Genomic DNA, 27,086 nt, shown 5'->3' with positions numbered 1-27,086 from the left:
AAACATAACGTTTTTAATTTGTGCAGTGGAGTGTCCCTTTAAAGTGAAAGGTGTTACAACTTTTTTTTTTAATACTTTGTAATATTTTTACTGCAACCATTTAGTTTGTTGTTATTGTAGAGGTATAGTTTTGAATACTGTACTTAAGAAGATAACAGCAGGTGCTTTAAACAGTGGTGAAGACATTGTGTGATGAAAGCATACCAGCAATAATTTAGATTTTCTTATTTCTCTTCTAGATTTCCCAATGAGTGGACCATGCCGAATTCAAGTTTGGGTTGATCCATAGCATGGCTGCTTCTCGATCAACTCGTGTTACAAGATCTACAGTGGGGTTAAACAGCTTGGATGAAAACTTCTGTGGGAGAACCTTAAGAAATCGCAGTATTGCTCATCCGGATGATGTTATTCCCCAGTCACTACTAAGATCAAGGTCACCCAAAAAAAAAAACGAACCAGGCCCAGTTCAAAAAGGAAGTGGTACAAAGAACATTGAGGTAAAACAGCCAGCACCTCGGGAGTCTTGGGTGAGCCCAAGAAAGCGAGGGCTTTCTCTTTCTGAAAAGGATAGTATTGAAAAAGACAGTGTGGACAACAGTGAAAGAAAGTCGACAGGACCATTGTCGCCAGTTCTTAAGAAAATTAAGTGCTACTTGCGTTCTGATGAGCCAAACAGCCCAGGGGACGAACCACCCACTGCACTTCTCAAAGAAGAGTCGGAACGAAGAAACTCTGCCTCTGACAATGAAATCGACACTTCCCGACCTAAACAAGCTCATCGATGCCTTTTACTGGATGATAGTAACAAAAGGGAAGTCAAAAATGATTTTGTATTGGATGAACAGTTCGAAAAATCAATTGACGAAGAGGTCTTTAATCATGAAACTGTTAATGGCATTGATGATGGAGACACAGCTGCTTCAAACTGTAATGACTGTCAATCAGATGGGGCTATTAAGCTAAAGGATACTATTCCACCAGGCCCATCGAAGGATCTAATTGTATCTGAAAATGGAAGTGTAAGTTCAGTGCTGACGAACAACATAGAGGACACACTTTTAGACCACCATGTGCCTTGCTCAGAGGAGAGTGAAATACAAGACCACAAACCAGTTAGAAATTGCCTGTCTGATGACCCTGTTACCCAGACCAATGATTCAACCGATCTGCTCTCGACCGTGAGAGATTCTGAGGAGGAGGTTGATGTGGTGGGTGACAGTGGCTGTAAGGAACATGCTGCTGGAGTTTCAGGTGGCATCCTAAATCCTGATCAGGAACACTCTATCTCTGCAGGACCTGACTCAGAACTGTCCTTGTCTGAGATCGACTCGGTTGCCTCTCATGGGGCATGCTTGTCAGATACTCAAGAACACAAATTTACTTTAAGAACTTCTCCAAGGAGGCATGTGTCTGCAAAAGACAGCCCATCCATATGTGACTCACCGTGGGGGGAAAATGGGCATGTGGAAGAGAGTAAAATCTCTTCAAATGTAAACAGTGGAGTTGCCGGTACTGTTAATGGCTCCTTAATAAATAGCGAGGCCATTGTGCATGGCGACAAAACACAGGTTTTAAATTCTGTGAAATGTTCTCCAGATGAGCAGACCAGACCTTCTGCCCAGACAGAGCACCCTCCAGAGGTCATGCCATCTACCAAGGAGAGTGGCAGTCTGCACACTGCAGAGGAAGAAGATGACGATCCTGACGTGTACTACTTCGAATCTGATCACGTGGCTTTGAAACACAACAAAGAGTATGTGTAACCATGGTAGCCATTATTTCAATCGTGATTGTTTATTTATTTGCTGTATGAACCGGTCACATGCAAGAGTTATATAGGTTGAGGGTGGTATTCTCAAATACGATTCGCAGGTAAAAAAAAATAACTAACAAGCTTTCTTTTCAGTGGACCTTTTAATGCAATTTCCCCTTTTTTTTCACCTGGAAAAGGAAGTAAAATTGATATTAGAAAATAGTTTTTTATCACCTGTTACAGGGACACTCAAAGCACCATAACCACTGCAGTACCCTGCCACCCCTTTATTATAAATAGTCAACCATTTTAGAATGATTTGGCCTTATACCTTGGAACATTGTTGTCTTAGCCAGAGAGCTTCCAGCAGGGGAACAGTAGTAGTGGAGGCAGGAATCCGTAGAAGTGCCATGTAGGGGTCATAACACACGTCATATGATGTTTCACACACAGCACAGTGAACGGTGTTGAGGCTTGGCTGAGCCTCTGCCAGGTCACTGAGAGTGTTGCCTGAAGGAGGGGAGAAGAAAATGCATTACATGTGTGTTTTTTTTTTTAATTAAAGCCCCTTATCTATCCTACTAGTCCACCACGACAACTAGAGTAAGCGCACCAGTAAATATAGTGCAGGCCTGTCATTAAGATTGATTGCACTCCGTAAAAAAAGGTATTCCCCCATTTAAGTTCATTTCAGCGAGGCTCTGCACATGGGATGCCCTGAAAGAACATCAAACTAACATTATGTATATTATGTCCAGCTCTGACTTTTGCCTATCAGAAACTGTTTTTTGTTTTTTACTGTGGTGAAAAGGAGTTGGCTTCATATAGGTTTGTATTACTGATGCTTTAGTGTTCTTTGAAATAATAACGTATGAGCGTTTCCCTTTAAATCGTCGCGTTAATGCAGTGAAACGTTTAGGTTGGACAATGTAGTTTATGATGAGATGTGTTTATGAAATCTGCTAAATATCTCAAAACATGGAGTAAAGTGCTTTCAGGAGAGATTTGTAATCTGACAAATTGCAGCTGAACACTCAGACTCTCAACATCTGGAAATCATCATTTTAGCAGACTGTTTTATGCTACCCCCTAACAGGGTACCCCTCCAATGTTTATTTTTCATTACCATTTCAAATCTACATTTCTCTGATATTTCCTCGCTGTGTGATGCAATGTCACATTAGTTCATTGTAAAGATTGGCTTGTTAAGTATGCAAACACTGAAAAGCAAAGCACTAACATGAACTATATATATTATTTAATATTTATTTATTGTGACGGCGCTCCTGTACTCCCAACTGAGTGTATCTGCCAGGTCAACGTCCTCTCTGCTACCAGGGGACTCTGGAGCGTTTCAGACCCAGACAGATCAGTTATTATAGCTTTACTACAGCATTTCCCCCCACACATTAGATGAGTCTGAATAAAGGAGGAAGAATTAACTTTATTCTACAAAACCATTTATACAAGACAGTGTTGACTCTTCCTGCAGGGTTTCCTCCATAATAAGTAATGCACACTACAATTGTCCCTCCCCGGTGCCACTCTGTCTGGGGGCTTAATTACATTATCCCCAGCTTACACAATCTGTGCCTCACGGTATCTCCCGATCAGGCGCTTGAGGTGTAAAACTAGTCCATATGATCCCCAAAGTCTGGCTGGGAAGCACATTATGCATCCGGGTCCACATAGTGACAATAGCCCCTTTTAGGGGCTCTTGGGACCAGGCCTATAGTCCGTGAGACTGGCCTTCAAGCCTTTTCAAAAGGCCGTGCCATGGGAGCTTCCGTCACATATATATAAATAATTTTTATGACAGTGCCTCTTTTTTCAGTATTTATCTTGTTTAGCTCTTTTAAAATATGTTTGAACAGCACCACAATTCAGAGAGAAAGGTATTTCATCAAACAAAATGAACAGGGGAAAAGTAACCATGGTCACAGGTAATGGGTTTTTTGTGTGCTCTGTTTTACTCTGTGTTGTGTTTGCTCCGGTGTAAGAAATCTGTTTTGGTATTTGGCTTTTATTGGGGTCTGATCCTGCAGTTTGATTTCAGAGACCATTGTCGTCCAGGTTGCAACCCCTGCCCCCCACCACCCAAATTTGCTAAATTTTTGAGTGAATGAAGTCCTTGGTGAAAAGTGCTATAATACAGAGGGCAATGTTTTTAGTTTTATGTTAGTGCTGCAATTAAAGTCAGTCTTATGAGCTTATGTCTCAATTCATTTGTGTCCTGGATGCATTATTTTCCATAATTTTGAGATCTCAAAACAAGCTTGTGGGTGCAATTCACATCAGGGTGGATGCCTATATATATATATTTTATCTCCCACTTGCATGTTTTTGTAATAAATATCTTGAAATACATTATTTTAATAATGTACAGCCTCCTCTGTGTGTGGAAAGCAATAATGTAGATAAACTACAATCCCTTGCTTTCCAGTTTATTTGCAGTAACTGGGTCAGTGTGCATGCTTGGATATCTAAGAAAAATATGCACTACTGGAGTTTGTAGATTTAGAGTTTAAAATTCAAACGGGCCATAGAATTTCATGGGAAACAGGTACAGATAGAGAAATCCTCAAAAGGTTCGAAGGAGTAGCACTTCAGGATCTCTGGAAGGTCAAAAAACGATTTTAGTTCTCTACGGTTACACAGTAGCCCAGTAGATTGTGCAAACAATGCTTGCCTACCATTTTGGTTGTATTTATGTCCTTATTTATTGAGCCAGTCTGATACGCTAATGGGATAGATTTCTTCTATATTTTCAAATGTATGCCAAAACTGGAGTGAGTCATTCTAGAGGTGATACTAGAGATATTATGTTTGAATCGGAGTCCAACTTGTACCTATGAGATTGGCCTTGTCAGCTATTGGTCTGTTGAGTTATTTAATTAATGTGGGGTCTGGTTTGATGGTAGTGTGGATGAAAATAAATCTGCCTTTTTTAGTCAAATATGAGTCTTTATTATTATAAAGTATACTTTCAGACATTCAGTATTTTAGCCTATATTGTTTAAATACTGTGTACATTTGCTCCTGGGATTGGTGCCAATTGAAAGATGTACTTTCTGCTGCTCTAGTGCTTTAAGCTCTTTGACTAGAAATTGCTCATTGCAGTTACATGTAATGATGGATGCAGATTAGCCTCCGCCAGCAATCTATAAACTGTATTTCAATGATTTATCCCTGGCTGCCTTGTTATGGAAAACATTGAGTCTGCTGGTGATCATCCTTCAGTCAAATCCTTAACTTCACTAATTAAATTTTTCACAGCTTGAGTACTTGGCATATGAGTTAAAACCCATTTTAAAAACCCATTTTAAGCCGGTTTGTTGCTTTAAACAAAGAAATGGCTCTAAGGAGGCATATGAAATGTATGTCCATAACGTTGTTTATTTCAATTAAATTGCCAGCAATATAATGTTTTGGTAGGAATTTACCATAATGGATAGAAATCTATTTTAAAAATAAGTTAAAAAAAAAAAAAAATCATATTTTTTTTTTAAATTATATATATATATATATATATATATATATATATATATATATATATATATTTTTTTGTAAAAATGCTTATGGATGAGAAATCTTTTCACCTTGCTCTTACGATTGCAACGCCACTGGGCTCAGGCATCCATTGTTGCTCTGCCTGCTTCAGTATAAGTTTGTGTGCATCGTTGCTAGATTTGCTGGAAAAAAATTACAAATACAAACATAAATGATACATCCAGGTCGCCATGGCGACTACAAATTTTGCCCTGGCACCTGGAATTTGTCAGCCTTTTACCTAAAGTACCCACCCACGAGAGCATGGAAGTGGCCGGCTCAGGAAGCATATAGCCGGCCGCCCTGGGAAGAATGGGGGCGGCCGGCTCAGGAAGCATGTAGCCGACCGCCCTGGCTGTATGGAGGGGTCTCTGGGATCGTGGAGGTGGCAGGCAGGGGCAGCTTGAGAGGGAGCAGTGATCTTCCTGCAGCTCCTCTCTGCTCCCTCGCGCTGTGTAATGATGCTGGGAGCCAGAATATGACGTCATTCCGGCCCAGGCATCCCTGCAGACAGTGCGAGGGAGCAGAGAGGAGCTGCAGGAAGTTCACTGCTCCCTCACACACAGGAATAGCAGCCCCACTGGACCCCAGGGAACGTCCACTCAGCTCTCCAAAGGTAGAGAGGCTGGGTGGATTAGAAATAAAAATATAAATTTGTGAGTGTTAGACACAGACACACACACTTTCTCTATGTGCGTGTGTCTCTGTCAGTGTGTGTGTGTATGTCTGTCAGAGAGTACGTGTCTGTTTAGGTACCCCTTCCGATCACATGATTGGTGTTTTTACTGACATTTTTTTCCACTCCGTGCTGGTTTCGCCGTGGCTTGTCCCGCCTCCATAGCTGAGATCTTAATGATCTCATCTACGCCAATGCTTTCCCATAGGAAAGCATTGGGAGGATATTACGCATGTTCTCTATGGGTAACATTCAGCGCCTCTATGTGGAGCACTGACACCAGACTCTCTAGTGGGCGTCTGAGTGACTTTCACTAGAGGTCTCTGAAAAGGCAGCGTTTACATTGAAAAGGCTACAGGGACAGGCTATAGGCAACAGAATCTGTAGTGGTTCTGGTGACTAAAGTGTCTGTAAAAAATAACTGGCTCCTAACTTTTTTAACTGGCTCCTAGATTCCAAACAAATTTGTCAAGTCCTGCATTAATGGTTTTAGTCTCACACACTGTATAAATTTACTGTCAGCAGTACCTCTCCTCCCATTGATAAATTAAGCAAATATTCCTTTCCCCTTTTACTGTTTCAGTTATTGCATCTGCATTTTCTACCCCTCCTGACACCACTGTGGGCCGTGTAGGAGAGTGGGATTATGTGCTTTATGTAACAGGAATATTGAAGGTCCCCAGAAGTCTCGATTAATCCTTGGAGACAATTGCTCACTAATTCAGCACTTCATTGGATGTCATAGCCGGGACCTGGAATTCAATAAAGTAATAGCTGATTAAAATAACCACCGTTAAACATTTGCTCACAACCTGCCGTGGTATATAATAGTTATCTGGATCATAGCTGGAGCTATGTATAAAAGTAAATCATCCTGCCTTTATAACTGTGACTTTGGAGTAGGTTTTGGAAGATTTTTTTTTAGTATGGTTAAAATGTTGTTTTGTATCTAGACATACAGTAAATTGTAATACTGTAATTGTAATATAATTATATAGAACAAGTTAGTCGAAGGTTTTGTGTACCGACTCCACAGCCCAGTTATTAACCAGGGTGGGTTTAATTTAAAATCACTAGTCAGTAAGACTCTATTTAAATCCGGACATTGAAACATAAATGCTTGTTCTCGCTGGTTGTAATATTTGTAACCAGATTAAGATTTCATGTTTAGAATAATATCGTTTCAGAATTTGAGCAGTTATGTCAGAACTTCTTTTGTTTTAGACCGGAAAAAATACATAGATAATGATGAAATTATTAAGATGAACTATTTCCAGTTTAATAGGTTGATCACATGTGTTTGGAGAACAGCTATTTAGCTTTAGGAAGTTTTTCTTTACTAAGAGGGTAGTGGATGCATGGAATAGCCTTCCAGCTGAAGTGGTAGAGGTTAACACAGTGAGGGAGTTTAAGCAAAAGGGTATTCTAGCTATAAGATAAGGCCAGGGACTAGTTAAATGAACACTACAGGGTCAGGAACACAAACATGTATTCCTGACACTATAGTGTTAAAACCACCATCTAGCCCCCTGGGCCCCTCATGCCTCCATAAATATAGAAAAATCTTACTTGTATTCAAGCCTGAAGCTGTAGCTCTGTTTGCTGTTTGCCTCAGAAAAACAAGCTGCCTGCTGACATCATCAGAAGTGGTGGCCTAATCCAATCACAATGCTTCTCCATAGGAGACTGACAAGGAGGCGGATCAGGGGCAGAGCCAGCATGATTCAAACACAGCCCTGGCCAATCAGCATCTCCTCATAGAGATGAATTGAATCAATGAATCTCTTTGAGGAAAGTTCAGTTTCTGCATGCAGAGGGAGGAGACACTGAATGTTTGGATGCATTTTAGGCAGCCATGACCCAGGAAGGATCTCTAACAGCTATCTGAGGAGTGGCCAGTGAAGCTATCCCTAGGCTGCAATGTAAACACTGCATTCTCTCTGAAAAGACAGTGTTTACAGCAAAACGCACGAAGGTAATGATTCTACTCACCAGAACAAATTCAATAAACTATAGTTGTTCTGGAGACTATAGTGTCCCTTTAAAGTATTTATAAAATTGGGCAGACTAGATGGGCTTCTTTATACAAACAAAATTGAACTTGTGCATCTTACCTTATTCAGTCACTTGGTAATCCCTCTGTATATGTTCAGAACTGTAAAACCTGGCATAAATTGGATCATTTTGGAAACACTAAGGGGCAGACATGCTCCTTTTTCCATTGATTACATTCCCATGTTTTTTTTTATCACATACATATTGGTTAACTACAGCCTTTCAGGAATACTCAGAACATTGTAGTGTAAACAGTTTATAGCACCTAGCATTTTGTGTTGCTGTGACCCTCTTGCTAGTCCACTTTTGATTTTCCTATGGTAGACATTCAGGGAATACCTGACATGAGGCTCATATTTGCTTTACCTTCTTTACTGAAAACCTCCAGCAGCAATGAAATAGTTGTCAGAACTTTTTCAAACAACCAATCAGAACAAAATAACAGCAGTATGAAATCCTTCGGTTAGACCCTCCCACTTCCTCCTTCTTTGCTGCTGCCTCCAGGTGAGCACTGTCCAACTCAGAGTGTGTATCTGCTCTGGGTTATATGTTTTATTGTATTGCATTATTACTGTGTATTGTTTCTATTTTATTGGGGACTACTATTTATGCGTGTGTCTCTTGGCTGTATGTGGGAATCTGGGCTCCTGGGGACTGTCTGATATTGGGTGTCACTGGGTTTTCTCCCTGGCCTACCCCATTTGCGGCCTGCAATTGCGGCACCCTCCTGGGCTTTACGGCGCTCCCCCACTCGGTTTTCCAGACCTTCTTGGCCCTATCGCTGCTCACATCCATTTTCCACGGCCCGATTTTCGACCTCCGTGGTGACCCACGATCGCGGCAGCCATTTTGTTGGAGCCGTGGTGATCATTTATTATGGTGCTTCGTGCGTTCTGGGTGGCCTGGACCTTCGGTTCCTCGCTCCCCCTATGTGCTGGCTGTGCTGCCGGCTCCCCCTTCATTATTCAGCTTTGTTTCAGGTTATTAGGCCTCCTAGGCCCAAAGTGGTGGTACGCCTCAGGCCTACTACGTGTGGGGTAAGCCCCTTACTGTATATATTCTATTTTATGGAACAGCCCAGTCCATATTCTTGCTCTCTATTGGGCTCTGCTGTGGTGTCTGTGGCACACCTCTGGGTTGGGTGACTCCCTTCCCCTGCACTGCTGGCCTTCTGTCATGTGCTAACCATATTGAGGGTGACCCTCTCACCTACTGGCCTATATTGCATGGTATGCATATGCTTGCTGGGTGAACTCCTCTTGCACGCTGGGTGACCCCCAGCTGGCCTCATCATGTACCGCTTTTACAGTGTTTTACCTCTATTGCAGTGATACAGTCATGGCTGACGGAGCAGAATTCTGTGCCCCTGAAGGCCCCCAGGCCTGGCTTCGTGCTGACATAGCAGACTTATTGCCCAAAGCCCTCGCAACCTTCCGCAGTGACGCTCTACTGGACCCGGCACCTATGGGGTTCGGGGATCCGACTCGGGTGACTCCCGCTCTGGAGATATGGGCTCGGCGCGCAAAAGGCCTTGGACAGGCCTTGGTGCTGCCATCGGTAAAGGGAAGATGCCAGCCAAAATGGCCAGAATGACTTCTGGCCACCCGGTGGATGAGGGCTATAATGCACTAGATGAGTACTGGGCTGACAGCTCTGGCGCTGCATCCCCCAGCAAGGGATTTTCCGGCTGCCAATCTCATGTGAGGGAGACGGTGTTGGAGTCCCACCAGTCTGGTCGCCAGAGGATCCGGCCAGCCACCACTATAGATCCCGGTGAGATTCTTGACCCTTCAGGACGCCCCTCTTCGACCCAAGGCTGATCAAACATCCTCGATCCTCTGAACACGCTTCTCCGGGCCACATCCCGGAATTCCTGCACTACTGGCTCCGCCGCCCTTTGGACAAGGAGGTCAGGCCAAAACTTTGGGCAGAATGCCCTCGTCCAACACTGATGGACAAAGTGGCCCTCACACACGATTTTGACCCGGTATTTGCCACCTTAATGACCAAGTCTGGGAGAGACCCTTGCAAAGGCCTGGAACAGGCCCTACGTTCGGCCCAAGACAAGTTACTGGAAGTCAGTGGGCCACTGACGCAGATGTTTCTCATGTCGGATGGCGCACTACAGAGTGGTACCCCGGTGGATGCGGAGCTTCTGTGCGGATGGGCCCAACGGGCCATCTGCTTACTTGGCAAAGCCAATGTGGCACTGTCCTCCGAACGCTGCAAAGCAGCCCTTTACAAATTGGACGGCAAGCTGGCGGATTTGGCGGCCAAGGAACTGGGTCCTGATGCCAAAGGACTTCTATTTGGGGAAGCCTTCATGAAGGAACTCAACCGGCATGTCGCTATATATACATTCCTCAATAAGGCACAGATGTCCTTCAAGAGAGTTTTCCGATCAGAGGATTGTTTTTCCTCCAGGGCTGGTCAACAGAGGGGTCGTGGCACCAGCAAAGCCGCCTTCATGAGCAACAGACGCCGCCTCTCGGAATCCTTCTCCTTCTGTCGGTACCAGTACCACCCACTGTTTTCCCAAGGTGCCTCCAGAGGACGCGGTGCATCCTCCACTAGAGCAAGATGCGCCTCAGATAAGAGCCCATCTTTATTTGTCAAACTTACCCATTGCGGGCAGACTCTCATTTTTTCCCTTGGTTGGAGGCCATTACAGGGGACCCGTGCATTTTGCAGACAGTGTCCAGGTTCAGGATCGATTTTGTCGAACCTCCGAGGCAGGGCACCGCTCCTCGGCCGATAACAGTGGCCTCCGCTCCGGTCTTGTTTACTCAGCAATTCTATCCCTGCTGAACAAAGGCGCAGTGGAAAGGGCGACAGACCCTCCTTATTTCTTGAGCAATATCTTCCTTGTACGGAAGACGACAGGGGACTTCCGCACCGTTATCAACCTGCTTGCCCTCAACGCATATGTCGTCTACCGACATTTCAAGATGGAGGGCATCCATCTTCTCAGAGATCTGCTCCGCAAGGGCGATTGGTTAGCTCGATTGGATCGAATGGACGCCTACCTCATGATCCCTGTCCACTGCGAGGACAGGTGCTTTCTTCAGTTTTTCTTGCTGGAACACATCTGGCAATTCACATGCCTTCCATTCGGCCTTAGCTCGGCTCCTTGGTGCTTCAAAAAGTTGCTGTAACCAGTCATGGCAACCCTGAAAGCCATGGGATCAGATTGATCGTCTAGCTTTACGATATTCTGTTGATGGCTCAGATCCCGCCGTCCTGCGTCGGCAGACATTGTTTACGATATGTCTGCTAAGGGCCTGGGATTCGTCATCCGCGTTGAAAAATCGGAAGTGAACCTCTCTCGATCGGTCCAGTTAGGTTTCGTGGTGGATTCGGTTCAGGCGGTCCAATGTCCATGGTGATCGCATCAGGAAGGATATCAGACGCCTGCTCCGCAACCCGTGGACGCACTGAGGGATCTAGCCCGTAGGTTTTTTTTCTTACTCGGTCTTTGTTGTCCGTGTGCATTTCTTCATCATCTGCTATACCGTTGATGTAATATTGTATGTGGTATGACATTCTGCCTTGGCAGTTTACTTTCACAATGTTTCTTTTTCCTTGCAGCCTAATAATCTGCTTTTGGCGATTTCTTCTGTAGATGTGTCTGTTACAAGTTGGATTCGTTGGTTTTCCTTGCTCTCCTGCTCGAATTCATCAAAGAAAGAGGAAGTGGGAGGATCTGACTGAGGGATTTTATACTGCTGTTATTTTGTTCTGATTAACTATTTATTTGCTCCTGGAGGTTTTCAGTAAAGAGGGTAAAGCAAATATTCGCCTCCTGTCTTTAATAAAATTTAGATTATTCCTTTACCGAGACTAGAATAATCCCTAATTCTATAATCCGTTCAGAGAAATGACACGGTTATTGTTTACATTGTAGCCATAAGAAAATATACAGTTTTACAAGGTATTATAAAATAGGAATGAGTTCAAAATGTACAGAAAATATTATTTGAGAAGTAACTAAACTCTGTTTTGTATCTTATGAGGCTCTGTTTAAATAATGCCATATAACCTACATAATCGCATGCTTTGACTATAACGTTAATGGAACACTAGTGTTAGGTATACAATTTATATCACTAATGCTATAGTGGCCTGCTATCAGTACACCATTTGATTATGAATAGAGTTTGACTTGGCTTAAACTGGACAGCGCTTCTATTGGCTGTAAGAAGGGCAGTCGCTCAAGGTGTGTTAACCCAGCAACAAAAACTGAAATATGCACCCAGACCACTCCATACCTTTAGAGGTCCTTTAAGGAGAACAGTGAAATTATATACAATTCCGGTAGGAATTGAAATAGAGTAAATGTCTATCTGCTTTTTGATGGGTTTTCTAGTACTTGTGCACGTGGATCTGCTTAAATACACTGCATCAGGAATTTGTAATTTGATATAGTTAGTGATACAGTTTATGTAAAATACTTCACTGATGTTTATAAATATATATAATGTTTTTGGGGACTAAGGAGGGCAGATTTGGGGGGATTTTGAATAATGAGAGCTATATAGAAAGGCATGAATAATTTGAAATAAATGTCTGAATTCTTACACTTGAAGCATCCAAAATACTACTGGATAAAAAGACAAAACAAACAGTTTTTGAATGGTTTTACTACTTACCAGGGGTCCACCGGGTGCTACTCCACCCTCCACTACTTCTGATGGAAGTTGGAAACTCCTTAGGAGGAGTTCTGTTTGCTCTCCTGAGTGAAGTCCTGCAGTGCAGAACAAGCTCATTGGTTGAGAGTGTCCGCTAACAAGCTAAACCTTGCATCTTGGGGCTTAGCTCAGAGCGTTACCCAGTGGTCCCTAGGTAAGCAGACAAACCATTCAAAAAAGGTATGACTACTTAGTCGGGTGTAGGGGGCGCCAGAGCACTTTAGTGGTTATGATGCTTGGACTGTTCCTTTAAATTTGAAAAGAAGCTACAATAATGATATCTGTGTGCTGCATAAGTATATATGTATATAACGTCCAAGCAAGTTGACCTGACAATAGAGCTGATTTCTGCAAGAGCAGTGTTTCACTAAACAAACACTAGATGGCAACCTTGTCATGTACCTAACAATTGAGGCTCCGATGTGTGGAGTGTTAGATCATTTTGAGCTATTTTTACTTTTAATTTCTAGTAACAGAATCATGATATGCTATGATACATTTGGTGTTCACGTGTATTTTGGTTTAAAAAAAAAAAAAAAATTAAAAAAAATATATATATTTTATTATACTTGCCATTTATCAGAGTCTTGCTGAATTTCACACACTATTTAACGAGTGCTGTGATGCAAACCGTAATGTAGGTTATATCTGGGGCATTCTATAGGATCCACAGAAAACTACTGCACAGTTTGTGAATAGAACATTGAATTATTGTGTTAATTGGTAAATACTGCAACACACACGGAATAACTAAGATATATCATGTTATAGAGGATTTACTAGCCACCTGCCATACGTGTCTATTCTTGCTCTCAGTCATGGCCTCGAGGCCTATCTTGATTTATGCCCTATCTGTGTCCCTGAGTTGTAAGGTTTCTGTGTTTGTCATTGAAACCATTTTAATGTGTTTACATTATGCTGCCAGAAATTAGAAATCATTGTCATTGATTTGATCCAAGGCTGCCTTTCTCTGCACGAGTCTTTGAGTATATATAGCGTTTTGTCTCCTAATGTTCGATGTCTTCACAAAGATCTCAGTTTGCCTATTGACTCCTGTCCTACACGTGTTTGACTGTGCTCTGCTGCTGGTAGATTCTTTGAACTGTCTTCCTTTTTTCCCCCATTTAGTTATCAGAGATTATTACAGACGATCTCCGTGCTGGAGGCACAGCGTAATCAAGCTGTACAGGACCTGGAGAGGTTAGGCCAACACCAGCAGGAAGCACTGGCTGATCCGATTGGGTTTGTGGAGGCACTTCAGAAAAAGGTATGTCGAGGAGGTTCCCTGCTGCTGTTTTATAGAGTGTTTTTCTTTTAAAAAATGGACTATAAAAGTGGAATTCCAACAGTGCTTGCCTGAGGCAGACTTTAAAAAAAGATAATTCCAAAAACTATAGTTGAGAATTTGAATTGGCACTTTTGGTACTAGTTACAAATAGATAAAGTATTTAACAAGAGGTCTAAAGTGAAGTCTTTTTTTTTTTTTTGGTTTAGAAAGCAAATTTTTATATCTTTAATGTAATTAGTTTGGTTTGATGAGCAGACATGGTAACTAGTGAGTTAACAATATTGTGAGAATTAACAGAAAGCATTGCTAAAATGTTGGATCTTGATTCACTCTCTGTCAAGCAACACTGTAAATTCCGTGTGTGTTTTGTACCTTCGTGTGTGAGGCACAGTGTTGTCACTGGAAATTGTAGGGTTTATTGCATTGTGGCGAATTGAAAATCAAAATACTCCAATTTGGGTTTTTCTCGTCTTCCACTGTTGCTAGTTTTGCTCATATGATGCAGTTCAGTTTACAACTCTTTACAATTTCTTTTCCTACGTCCTTGTGCTCAAGGCAGAGGCTGATACGGCAGACAGTCCTTCCAGTTATAAAACATTATTTTCCAATAATTGCTGTTAGTTTTCTCAATACATAACTGGGTGGTGTTGTAAACGTGTGTTGCTTTCATTTTGAACTAAGAAATAGTCTCGCTCCACCAAAGAATATGGTAACAGGTCACTTATTTCTTTTTTTCCTTCTATTTTAACTATTTGCATGTTACAGATAACCACAGAACATGGCATAATTAACTTTCACTTGTTATTCAAAGTTTGCTGATTCCCAAGCTGGCCTGCATATTATTATTACCATATCACTGCATAAAATGTGTCTTTTAAACTGAAAATCCATTTATATTTCTCTGCTATAATTAAAATAATTAAGTCTCTGTCCCACGTTCTCAGCCTTTGACACCCGACAGATATGTAAAAGTGTCTTTAAAGTTGCTAGTTCTGCTCTGATTCTACCATATTTGTTGGAAACCTTTTCCTCTGCAGTTGATTGGCAAATACAGACAACCCCTACCAGATTCACCTAGTCTGTGTATATAGTGTATAGTATAGTGAAACCTTTCACAGCAGTTCTGTTTAAGAAAATGTCAATTCATGTCATAATAAATTGCAAGACGGTCAGCTGATGCTCTCAGTAAATGAAAGGTGGAATTGGTATCACTAATGTGCAAGTAAGAACTTCTGCTTTAGCTATATCTGTGAAGAGTCTGGAACACAGGTACCTGCAGGAGCCAGGTAAGTGTGAATCGGTTCAAGAACAGTTTGACTCCTAACAGTGGGATGGTGCCAGGGTACTCTTGGCACCATAAGTCCTTTAGTGCGTTGTAGTGGTTTCTTGTGCTTAGTGTCCTTTTAGGCACCCGGTCTGTCAGTACTTATACCCAATTACCGTTGACTTGACTGGCATCTCTGTTTGATTTAGATGAATATCGGAATTCCTCTCCCCCAGAGGATTGTGCAGTTGCCAGAGATTGCTTGGGACCAATATACTACAACTCTAGGAAACTTTGAAAGAGAATTGAGAAACCGGAAGCGTCTTTCACGAAGAATAAAGTTAATTTATGATAAAGGTAGGTAGAACTACTAGTAATTGCAAATATGATATCTGTGAGGCATGCTGTTTGATTTTTATACCCTCCTCGTTACAGTGGGCATTCCTTCCAGTCCCCAAAGGACTTCAGAGAACAAAGACGGAGAGTCTGCTTCTTATTCGACACTGCCCCAGAGTGACAGACAGGAATGCTCGACCAGTCACCACTCGCAGGTAACTTCAGTGCAATCTGCTTCTTCTATCTATTATCCCCTTACGGACACATGACGGAAATATTCCATCATGATTCCCTTTTATTCCAGAAATGGTGTCCTTAAGGGCTAAACACTACACTGAAACTGAACTTTCTAGTTTATTTAATTATCCTAAACTCACAGTGGATAGATGTGGCCTGTAATGATCAGTGGGGGTAGTGTGAAATGAGACCTACATTGTATTCAACTCCATTTCAGATGCTTTCATGTTGAAATAATTGGGGGTGCTGCCAAATTAAGAATATTATTGGTTACCCAGCATTTACCTTCTCCATGTATGTGAGTGGTATTGATCCATTTAATGGCTTGGGGTGTGGGGAGTTTAATAATATTGATTTGATATATTATATGGGACCAGTACTCAGGTGGTTGTAGAAGGGACACTGTTTCATATTTCTTTGTGTAACAAAATGCAACACTAAAACAGCCTTACATGCTAATCTGTTTGAGGATTTCTTAATCTAACCTTCATCCTGAGCCTGTATTACTGTGGAAGAGAAATACGATCAACACAATTTCTGTTTGGATCAGGGGATACTTAAAGGAACACTATAAGCACCCAGATCATTTCGACTCAATGAAGTCTGGGTGCCATGTTCCTCCTGTTTCTACGTCGGAGCTGAAAACATTTCCGCTCTGCTATTATACTGACAACCACTAGAGGCGCTTCCCCTGAAATTGCATCTTACAGCTCTTCTATTTCAATAAGAAGATTGGATTGGCTGGGATCATTGATCTTGTTGATATTAGCCAACGAGTTTCTAAATAGTGACAAGGAACATAAGTGCTAGTAATACAACAGAACTTAAAGGAACCCACCAAGCACCATAACCTCTACAGTATTCTGGAGGGATTTGCTGATGAGCTGAACCTAATCAGCAGAATTTAGCCAATGGTAGCGTCTGCACGGGTCCTCCATAGAGGAGGTGACCGGTGACTAGCAGTCCTTCAGTAAGTTGTCAATCGGTATCGATCCTGGCAGCGCTCTGTAGTGGTTTTGGTGCTTGGAATGTAATGGTTATCCATGAGTGAATCTGGTTGCTGGTGTCTTTAGGACAATGTCTTTGTCTCTGGGACTCTGACCTTGCATTGTCATCATGTTGCTCTCCCCAATGTGTTACATGCAGATAAGAGGCAGACTGTGTGCAGAGTCCAAACTGGGAACCTTTAATCAGCTATGGACCATCGAAGAGCAGGTAATACAGTGATATGATGTCTAATTAACACTCATATTCAAATATCCTTTTTAATTCTTGTATCTGTTCTGTGGGATTTATAGTGATGTTCATTACTTTGGCTGTGCCTTTTTCTTTTGGTGTGGTTTTTTTTTGTGTGGTACTTTAATACCTATAGTAATGTGAATATTGAAATTACAATAAATCCCTGTGTGTGGTTTACTGCACAAGTGGAGAGTTTTTGTGCACATGTGCTATTTTCTTATATATGTGCAACTGCTACTCCACTCTTTTTAATGTGTTTTTTCAGCCTTTTCTGTTATGTGCCAATATCCCTTTTTCTTCACTTTTTTCATTCTTGTTTTGCATTTTTGGATGATGATTTTACAATTGATTACATTAAACAAATTAGCAATATTATTATGGGTAAAAAAAGGCACACGGCATGAAGGTAGTAAAAGTTGTTTTCCTGACTCAGAAAATTCTCCAGTCTGACAGGGACAGAAAAATGTGTTGAAAAAGCTAACTTTTGCATCTTTATACATTGAAAGCGACAAATATGAGAGAAAAAAACCCAAACAAAATAAAACAGAAAAATAAAAGGACAGAAGAAACGCAGTAAGGAATAATTTGGAGCAAACAGGAAAGGCTCCAGAAAAAAAAAAAAAAACATAAAAAGTGAGCAAAACACCTTTAAAGATAATCCTCACTGTACAGTGTTGCCAGATAGTCTGTTTTCCTCATTATGTGTGGCACATACTAAGAATGTTATATAGTCAGAGGAATCCTGCATTATATGAATACTGTATACACTAGGGCAGCAAACTAAACATGCTACCCATTCGTATAAAGAAGCGATGTGTCCAGGTAAACATGGTGAATCATGAACCCTAATTCGTTATGGGGATACAGTTTTTTTTTTATTTCTTTACTCTGAGTCTTTCGTCCTTTCCAAAAGGAAAACCGTCGCTTTACGTGGGATGGGGGAGGGAGTAAAAAAGATGATCTGCGCATGATTTGCGATCATTCATTATTGCACATTGGTTGCTCGGTGTGTCCTTTCTCCCTCTGTTAATATGGAGCTATAATCGGCCGTTTATTTGATGAATACAGGTAGAATATGATGACATATCTATAGTCTGAGATGTGTACTGTATTACATTATTGATGTTTTGATTATTCTGTGATAGAAAAAACTGGAACAGCTTCTCTTGAAGTTTCCGCCAGAAGAGGTTGAATCTAAACGATGGCAAAAGATTGCGGATGAATTGGGAAACAGATCAGCCAAACAGGTAAAATATAGAACGTGTATAATTGCTTATGTCAATGACGTCCGTGCACAATACCCAGTTTGCAAGGTACTGGTCCCTGTGTTTCCGGCAGCTGTAAGCACTCCGGAAGAGCTGGTTTGGCTACTTGGGTGGTCCTAGTGTACTCCTGGCACCATAATCACTGTGCTGCATTGTTTATGATGCTTGGAATGTTGCTGTAATATGTGCATTGATGGGACTGAAACTCGATAAGCAGTGGGTTTCCGGTGGAAGTGGGGGGGATAAGTTATACTGTCGGAAACGTTCAGTTACTGTTTATGTAAATGTTTGTGACTTTGTATCTCGGTTGTATTAAATTATGTATAATATACTTAAGCTCTGTTATTGTGTAATGTTGTCCAGGTTGCAAGTCGAGTGCAGAAATATTTCATTAAACTGACTAAAGCTGGTATCCCGGTACCCGGACGAACACCAAATCTGTATATGTACTCCAAAAAGGTAAGGTTCTGTAAAGGTACTATTCCGGTCAAGGGTTATTTAAAGGAATAGGCCAGTAAAAAAAAAAAAAAAAGTGTAGTGTTTGGAACCACAGTCAATCACCTCCTCAGTCCCTTCACATGTTATCAGTTACTGCAATTATACAATTCATTCTCTCTGCCATCACCTCCAAATTCCTTTCCTACCTTTTAACCTTTAGTTTGCAAGCTCATGGACAGGGCCCTCTACCCGTTGTATCAGTCTGTTCCTATTGTGTTATCTTTTTCCCAATTGTACAGTGCTGCGCGGTATATTGGCACTTTATTAATATCAGTAATAAATAAATCAAAAGAAAAGAAAATGGGGGGCTGAACCTTTAAAACAGTTCCCTACTAAGATCTATGGTACAAGACAATACAAGAACAAGGAGTGAGAAAAGATTCTAGAGGTGGAAAAAATATTGGAAACAAAATACGTAGTCTTTTTGCATTGTATTTATTTAATAACAGATTGATTTGAGCTTCAGCTTGTAGTTTCAATCAAAGTTTTGGTCGATCGGTCCTTCTGTTTTCTGTTTGGTTTTTTGTTGTTGTTGTTTTTTTTTTTTAAAGTTCTTTTTCTTTTCTCTCCTTTTGAATCAAGTCGGCCAACAAACGTCAGCATTCACTAAACAAACACCTCTTCAGACCCTCTACCTTCATGACGTCCCATGAACCTCCTGTCTACATGGATGAAGATGAGGACCCCAATAGTTTCCATAACAGAGGCCTTGATGGAGCAGGAGAGGACGAAATATCGGTAGGTATCACAGGGCCAAATACCACATGATTTATTCACAAAACTGAATGGTGGAGATCTCGCAGTGGGATTCAAAATTTTAGGCTGAATTAGCAAAGATTGAAAAAAAAATTAGCTATATAATCTTTTCAGCGCATTTTTTTAGGATGACATTTCTAGCTTCCTTCTCTGTTCTCTGCTTTTTAGTGAATGACACCAGTAGTGTTTGTGTCTGACAGCCCTTTCCGAGGATACCATGTATTCTCTCTACCTCCGTTACCCAAAGGAAACTATATTACGGAACCATCACTACTATGGAAATTACTCCATTGAGTGAAAAATAGAAAATCATCTGAAACTTTTTTTTTTCTCTTTCTTAATGTTTGCATTAGAATATCGGTATATAAAAAGTTTTGTAATAGACATCACAATTGTGCATCATTGGTTTCTACTCCCTCTATTCTCTCTCTATGCTGATTGACAAATGCAAAGAGCGGAGCTTGTAATTATTGGCATGATGCCAAGATGGAGGGGGGCAATCTCTTCAGTGGATAGAGGTAAATACATCGGTGTGGATTTATGCTTGACATTTTATTTTTCAGCCCGCACCAATATTTAAGGCAGATAGGGAATGTGTAAACATAAATTAAAACTCCTAGTAACAGTTCCACTTTAATTCACAGTCAGTAAGAAGTCTGTCCCTCGTTGTACAATAAGCATCTAAAGGGGTATTCAGACATATCTTCTAGGGATCGTCCGATTATCGGTCTGGTCGATATCCGTATTTTCAGCAGCGATACCGATATTGCTGATAATGCAGACCAGGACAGCCATCAGGGTCCTGGGGCACCCACAGCGGTCCTGGAGGGCCCAGCAAGTGCTTACTTACCTTCCCAGCAGCTCCCCTGTCTAAGTCTCGCGAGTCCCTCGGCCGTCAGAGCGTTAGACAGGGGAGCTGTTGGGAAGGTAATTAAAGAGTGTTGCTGGGGCTCTTCTGCATAGCTCATGCCACTGGACCACCAGGGAATGCCATATCCCACCTCTCTGTCCAAGTAACAAGCAGAGGACTAAAACTAAAAGATTATAAAAAAAAAATGTAAAACAAAAGTTAAATAAATAAAAATCTCGTCCACCTTCTTCCCCCCCCCCCACCCCCCATTTTACACACTTAACATACCTACACAAACATTCATATCGGTAAGTTATCGGCTATCGGCCTGAAAGTTCACAGATTATCAATATCGGCTCTAAAAAAAATCAGTATCGGTTGATCCCTAATATCTTCAATCTAGACACTCTGATGTCGCTGTGTGAACTTATAATGTTCGTAAAGTGACAGCATTTCAAACCAAACTAATGTAATCCCTTCCTATCACTGTGGGACTAAATATATTTCCTATGCATTGCATTCGATTTAATGACTTTAGTGATAGGATTGAGCTTTTCTGAAGTCATTGTTACCGATACTCTGTTCTTTGTTGTACACGTCTCATCTGTGACTGTTTCACCAAAGCCATTTTTGATTATTGCACAGGATGAAGAAGATATCGCTGATGAGTGTCGAGAGTTTGACGAATATAAACAACTGCTTGAACTGAAGAAGCTGAAGAAACAAAAACTCCATGAGATTCAGGCGGAAAGTGGATTCATCCAACATATGGGGTTCAAAGTAAGTTTCGCAAATGCTTGTCGGTAAGATCTGTCCTTCCTGGTAACAGATTTTAGAAACATTGTTTGAACAAAGTGTGAATTTTATTCTGAACTCGCATTTCTAATTTTACAAGGATACTTTCTGATGGCATTAAAACTATTTCAAGTTATCAATCATTGTGTAAATCAATGGTTTATAAGCACAGTAAATGCTTTTGCATGTGATGCTGTTCACAAAATATATATATGAAATTCTGAAATACTTCACTGACTATCATTCTAAATAAAAGGCACCAGTGCTAACAGGAAAAAAAATAGAACCTGCAATTATCTGGTTCTGGAAAAAAGTCTTTGGGAAAACATCCACTCTCTGAAGGCATTAGAGATAGCAAATTTTATGTAGTAACTTTTTCCTAGATGGCTTCAGAAATTGAGAACTTAATTACTTCGTACTTGTTGTATAAGGACCACTCCAGCCACTAAAACCACTTCATATTAGTGAAGTGGCTACTGGTGCAGAGGAAGAGGTTCTATTTCAACTGTCAAAAGTAAAGACAAATAAGTCAATGGGGCCTGATGGAAAACACCCAAAGCTATTAAAAGAGCTTAGTGGTGTACTAGCAAAACCATTAACATATTTATTTAACCAATCATTGTTAACAGGAGTAGTCCCAGAAGATTGGAAGTTAGCTAATGTTTTGCCCATTCACAAGAAAGGTAATAGGGAGGAGTCGGGCAACTATAGGCCAATAAGCCTTGCTTCAGTAGTGGGGAAAGTAATGGAAACCATGTTAAAGGATAGGATTGTTGAACATCTAAAATCACATGGATTTCGAGATCAGAGACAACATGGGTTTACTTCAGGGAGATCATGCCAAACTAATCTTATTGATTTTTTTGATTGGGTAACTAAAATAATAGATCAGGGTGGTGCAGTAGACATTGCTTATCTAGATTTCAGTAAGGCTTTTGACACTGTTGCACATAGAAGGCTTATCAATAAACTGCAATCTTGGATTGCAAGTTTGGATTCCAATATTGTTGAATGGGTAAGGCAGTGGCTGAGTGACAGGCAACAGAGGGTTGTAGTCAATGAGTATATTCGAAGCTTGGACTCATCACCAGTGGGGTACCTCAGGGATCTGTACTTGGACCCATTCTCTTTAATATTTTTATTAGTGATATTGCAGAAGGTCTTGATGGTAAGGTATGTCTTTTTGCTGATGATACTAAGATATGTAACAGGGTTGATGTTCCAGGAGGGATAAGCCAAATGGCTAATGATTTAGGTAAACTAGAAAAATGGTCAGAGTTGTGGCAACTGACATTTAATGTGGATAAGTGCAAGATAATGCATCTTGGACGTAAAAACCCAAGGACAGAATACAGAATATTTGATAGAGTCCTAATCTCAACATCTGAGGAAAGGGATTTAGGGGTGATTATTGCTGATGACTTAAAGGTAGGCAGACAATGTAATCGAGCAGCAGGAAATGCTAGCAGAATGCTTGGTTGTATAGGGAGAGGAATTAGCAGTAGAAAGAGGGAAGTGCTCATGCCATTGTACAGAACACTGGTGAGACCTCACTTGGAGTATTGTACGCAGTACTGGAGACCGTATCTTCGGAAGGATATTGATACTTTAGAGAGAGTTCAGAGAAGGGCTACTAAACTGGTTCATGGATTGCAGGATAAAACTTACCAGGAAAGGTTAAAGGATCTTAACATGTATAGCTTGGAGGAAAGACGAGACAGGGTGGATATGATAGAAACATTTAAATACATTAAGGGAATCAACACAGTAAAGGAGGAGACTATATTTAATAGAAGAAAAACTACCACAACAAGAGGACATAGTCTTAAATTAGAGGGACAAAGGTTTAAAAATAATATCAGGAAGTATTACTTTACTGAGAGGGTAGTGGATGCATGGAATAGCCTTCCAGCTGAAGTGGTAGAGGTTAACACGGTAAAGGAGTTTAAGCATGCGTGGGATAGGCATAAGGCTATCCTAACTATAAGATAAGGCCAGGGACTAATGAAAGTATTTAGAAAATTGGGCAGACTAGATGGGCCGAATGGTTCTTATCTGCCGTCACATTCTATGTTTCTATGTTTGGGTCGATATAGTTGAGTCAAAGTTTGACACTGCTCGGTGTGGTGACACAGGTAGTGTCACTTCATCAAATTGTGTGTCTGGGAAGCAAGGGAGGAGCGTGTCTATGATTTGATCCAGAAATATCCCATTCTTACCGATCACAGTCCGAATGGATTTTTAATAGACTTTTGCCAACGGTGGCACATAGTGTATGACCTTGGTCAGTTATTGCATAATGACAACAGACGTACACTATGTGTTGTCATTAAGGAAATGAGGGTTCATGTTTTCATATCTATAATTTATAGATATCGAGGGAACACTCCAAGCACCATAACCACCACAGGTCACTTTTCTTGATCCCATTTTGTAGACTCTTTTCTTAATCGCGCTGGGTGCCCGCTGCATTAGGTCTTCTACTGCAGGGAGCCAGGCGTGCATGGCCAATACACGACAATATTCATTGGCTAACATCACGAATGGAAGCGGGGCATGCAGGCTTCCAGCGAGATCCTGGAAAGCTGTCAGACCTTTCTAAAATGGTTTGACCATGGCCCTCCTGGCACCATAACCACTACAGCAGGCGTTGGTTGTTATGGTTCATTTCACCATAATAATTTTTTTGTAGAGAGAATGCACTGTGTATATCTTATATCTTTGACATTTTTAATAGGGATATAACCGCAAGTAAAGAACAACACAAATTCAGTTTTGAGTGGGTCCATTTATTGAAAACCAAAGCAATTAATCTTAAATATATACAATACAGCTGAGACTTGTCATTTACAGAGATTTATAGAACACAATGCTCCATTTAAAAGTAATAGGGGCAACTGGGATTGACTATGGGATGAACAGGCATTGAAGCTTTCCCATTCACGTGTATTCGTTTGTTACCCATTTATCACCATCTGCTACTGTCTGTTTTTTTGTGTTTTTTGTTTTTAACGCCAACATAGGTCCTCCATTGCCTAATGTAATTCCTGTGATTGACCACTAGATGGTACTACTAGTGCAATTCCTGTGGTTTGTTACAATGCATATTGAAACTTAGCAGCTAATTTACATTGGCTATTAGTCACATTTTCAGAGTGCTACTTTGATTCTTGAATTATTTTTTTTTGCAAAACGTGCATTTCTATAGATTTCTAAATATTTTATTTATGTGCAGTAGACAAACAGCAGTTGGATAGCATTTTCAATTTAGCATTCTGCTTGTGCTATGGGAAGTATTTTTACTAAAAGTGTAATGCGATGTGTTACTTGCAGTGTGATAATTGTGAGACAGAACCCATCCAAGGTATCCGATGGCATTGCCAGGACTGCCCGCCGAATATGGCTGTGGATTTCTGTGATTCCTGTTCAGATTGGTAAGTAAATGTTGTCTTATTGCATATTAATCCATATACATGACTTTGTCCTTCTTCGGATTTACGTTTGTGCCATTGTCCATCAGTGCTGTACATCACTGAACAGTTTTATTAATTGACAGGAAACTCTACGACATATAAAGAGTTGTAATCAAACTTATTCAGCCCTCATTAAAAATCTGGTTTATTGTCATAATTTGCACACTTTCAGCTGTTTGAAATTAACAAATTAAAGGACCACTATAGGCACCCAGACCATTTCAGCTCAATGAAGTGGTCTGGGTGCCAGGTCCCTCTAGTGTTAACCCTGCAGCTGAAAACATAGCAGTTTCAGAGAAATTGCTATGTTTCACTGAGGGTAAATCCAGCCTCTATTGGCTGTCTCACTGATAGCCGCTAGAGGAGCTTCCGCAATTCTCACTGTGAAAATCAACTTTTTCTTTCCCATAAATAACACAGATTGTATATTTTGAATTGCTTTAACAATTGACTATAAGCTGATTTCCAGTACCTGTATTTGTTGTTCAATTCCATTTTTGCAGACATTGTTTTTATGTTTCTGGAGATAAAAAATAATTGTTTCTATTTGTGTCGATTTGCAGTTTATTCGAAACAGAATTGCACAAAGAGGACCATGAGCTGCAACCCATCTACAAGGCAGAGACATTTCTAGACAGAGACTATTGCATGCCCCACGGCACCAGCTATAACTACCTGGATCCAAACTACTTTCCAGCAAACAGATGACGTGACCAGGGATAACGAACCAGAATGGTATTCACTCCAGATACATTGCGGCGGTGGCAGAGGTGTCCGTTCAGTTTCCAGTGCCAGACGCTACTGGATTTTCTTTTTTTTGAAACACAGCTCACACCTTGATACCTTCCTGGAAAGAACCATCACAGTCCGGATCACTGCGCAACAGCAGGGAACATTCCACGTGTGGGAGAAAGTGATCGCACTCACCATTTCTCCTTTCACTGTGCAATTCCAGACGGTCAGAATAACGGCATGACACCAGAGAGATGTTACAGTAACTCTCTGTTCCAAAGACTTCTGAAATGAGATTGGTCAAAATGTGAACTATTTATAGGTAAAACCCATTTACTAGCTTGCGGTTTTGTTGTGGAATATTAACTTTTTTTTTTTGCACAGACATTTTGAGAAGGTTTTAACCAATCACAGTGTTGCATAGAAAAACTACTGTTTAAGAAGAAGAAGAAGAAGAAAAAAAAAAGTTTCCCTACTCCCACGGGCCATGACAAATCTGCATCAATATGAGCTGCTTTTAATCACATTTGATGAAAAAAAAATATTTACTTACAATGAAGCACTACAGTGGGGGCCTGTCGCTGCTTCTGTAACCAGCTCATACTGTACGAATGTTGAGATTTTCACTCAGATATATTTTTTAAATGTAATGATCATGTGATGTGTACAGAATATGGTGAAAAAAGTGCCAGTTGTAGTTAACAGTGTAAAGTCTAAACACTCACCTTCCCTCACCCCCCCCCCTAAAACGCCCTTTTCTCTAATCAAACATACCTTCTGCCTCTGCATTTTCCAGATTCTCACAGCCGCTCATCTAAGAGAAGCTAAACTGCCTAATGTAGATCAATCCATGGATCTTACTGTTTGTCTTTTTGTAGTCTGCACAAAACCCATAAAAAAAAAAGAGATTGTATTTTTATTAATATTTAAGCAAGTGACACAGACTCTAAGCCGTGGGAGTCTTTTATGCGGCTGGGTTTTGTTAACTCTTTGAGTGCTGGTGGACTGTGCAATGCGTTGCACAAACATTTGCACCCAAAACATTAAAACTTTCTTTGCCAGAGGTACCTGAAACGTTAGACATTTTGTATGTTCCTATACACCCCTCTCTGTGTATACAATATGTTCTAAAATACTGATTTGTCAGGAGGAAAAACATGAGAATAAAATTGAATAGATTACAACTGTTTGTACATCAAAGCTCCGTAGTCATTCTTTGGGGTATCTCGGAAGCTTTGACCACTGACTCACTAAACATTTCAGAGGTTTTCAAATATTTTTGTTATGGTTGAACTAAAAAAAGAAAAGGAAAAAAAAAATACTAAATCCAAAATTGACCACCAACAGACTTCTCATCTGTACGCAATAAAGATTAATTCATACCAAATGTAGAATTAATATTTTATTTATATATTGCCAATGTATTTTTTTATTTTTATTTATTTTTTTACAAATTTGTAAATGTTCTACAATTTGTTGGAGCCGTCATGCAAACTGTGAATTCAGCAAGACGATACGATGACTGTAATATCAATTTAGATCTCGTCGGTCATAGATTTAACAAAATAGCAACACAGTGTAATATTTGCTGAAGTTGGTTTTAAATGCAAAAGCGTGCAAATGGTTTATAAA

General features: G+C 40.7%; 1 protein-coding gene across 2 annotated transcripts in view; it reads left to right on the top strand.

Annotated features, from left to right (window-relative positions):
- Nucleotides 1–26,841, top strand: part of ZZZ3 (zinc finger ZZ-type containing 3) — a 49,147-nt gene extending 22,306 nt beyond the window's left edge. For both annotated transcript variants that reach the window (XM_063427946.1, XM_063427948.1), the window contains exons 2-12: nucleotides 240–1,753; nucleotides 13,850–13,988; nucleotides 15,483–15,630; nucleotides 15,709–15,824; nucleotides 16,993–17,061; nucleotides 18,231–18,332; nucleotides 18,714–18,809; nucleotides 19,431–19,586; nucleotides 21,100–21,234; nucleotides 24,583–24,683; nucleotides 25,286–26,841. In XM_063427946.1, coding sequence (XP_063284016.1) covers nucleotides 291–1,753; nucleotides 13,850–13,988; nucleotides 15,483–15,630; nucleotides 15,709–15,824; nucleotides 16,993–17,061; nucleotides 18,231–18,332; nucleotides 18,714–18,809; nucleotides 19,431–19,586; nucleotides 21,100–21,234; nucleotides 24,583–24,683; nucleotides 25,286–25,430 — 2,670 coding nt within the window. In that variant the 5' untranslated portion in view covers nucleotides 240–290 and the 3' untranslated portion in view covers nucleotides 25,431–26,841. The remainder of the gene's footprint in view (nucleotides 1–239; nucleotides 1,754–13,849; nucleotides 13,989–15,482; nucleotides 15,631–15,708; nucleotides 15,825–16,992; nucleotides 17,062–18,230; nucleotides 18,333–18,713; nucleotides 18,810–19,430; nucleotides 19,587–21,099; nucleotides 21,235–24,582; nucleotides 24,684–25,285) is intronic.
- The last annotated feature ends 245 nt before the right edge of the window (nucleotides 26,842–27,086 follow it).

Source organism: Pelobates fuscus, chromosome 7, assembly GCF_036172605.1.
Source record: "Pelobates fuscus isolate aPelFus1 chromosome 7, aPelFus1.pri, whole genome shotgun sequence".
Classification (NCBI taxonomy): Eukaryota; Metazoa; Chordata; class Amphibia; order Anura; family Pelobatidae; genus Pelobates; species Pelobates fuscus.
The sequence above is the reverse complement of the archived record's forward strand: the minus strand, read 5'-3'. Positions and strand labels throughout refer to the sequence as shown.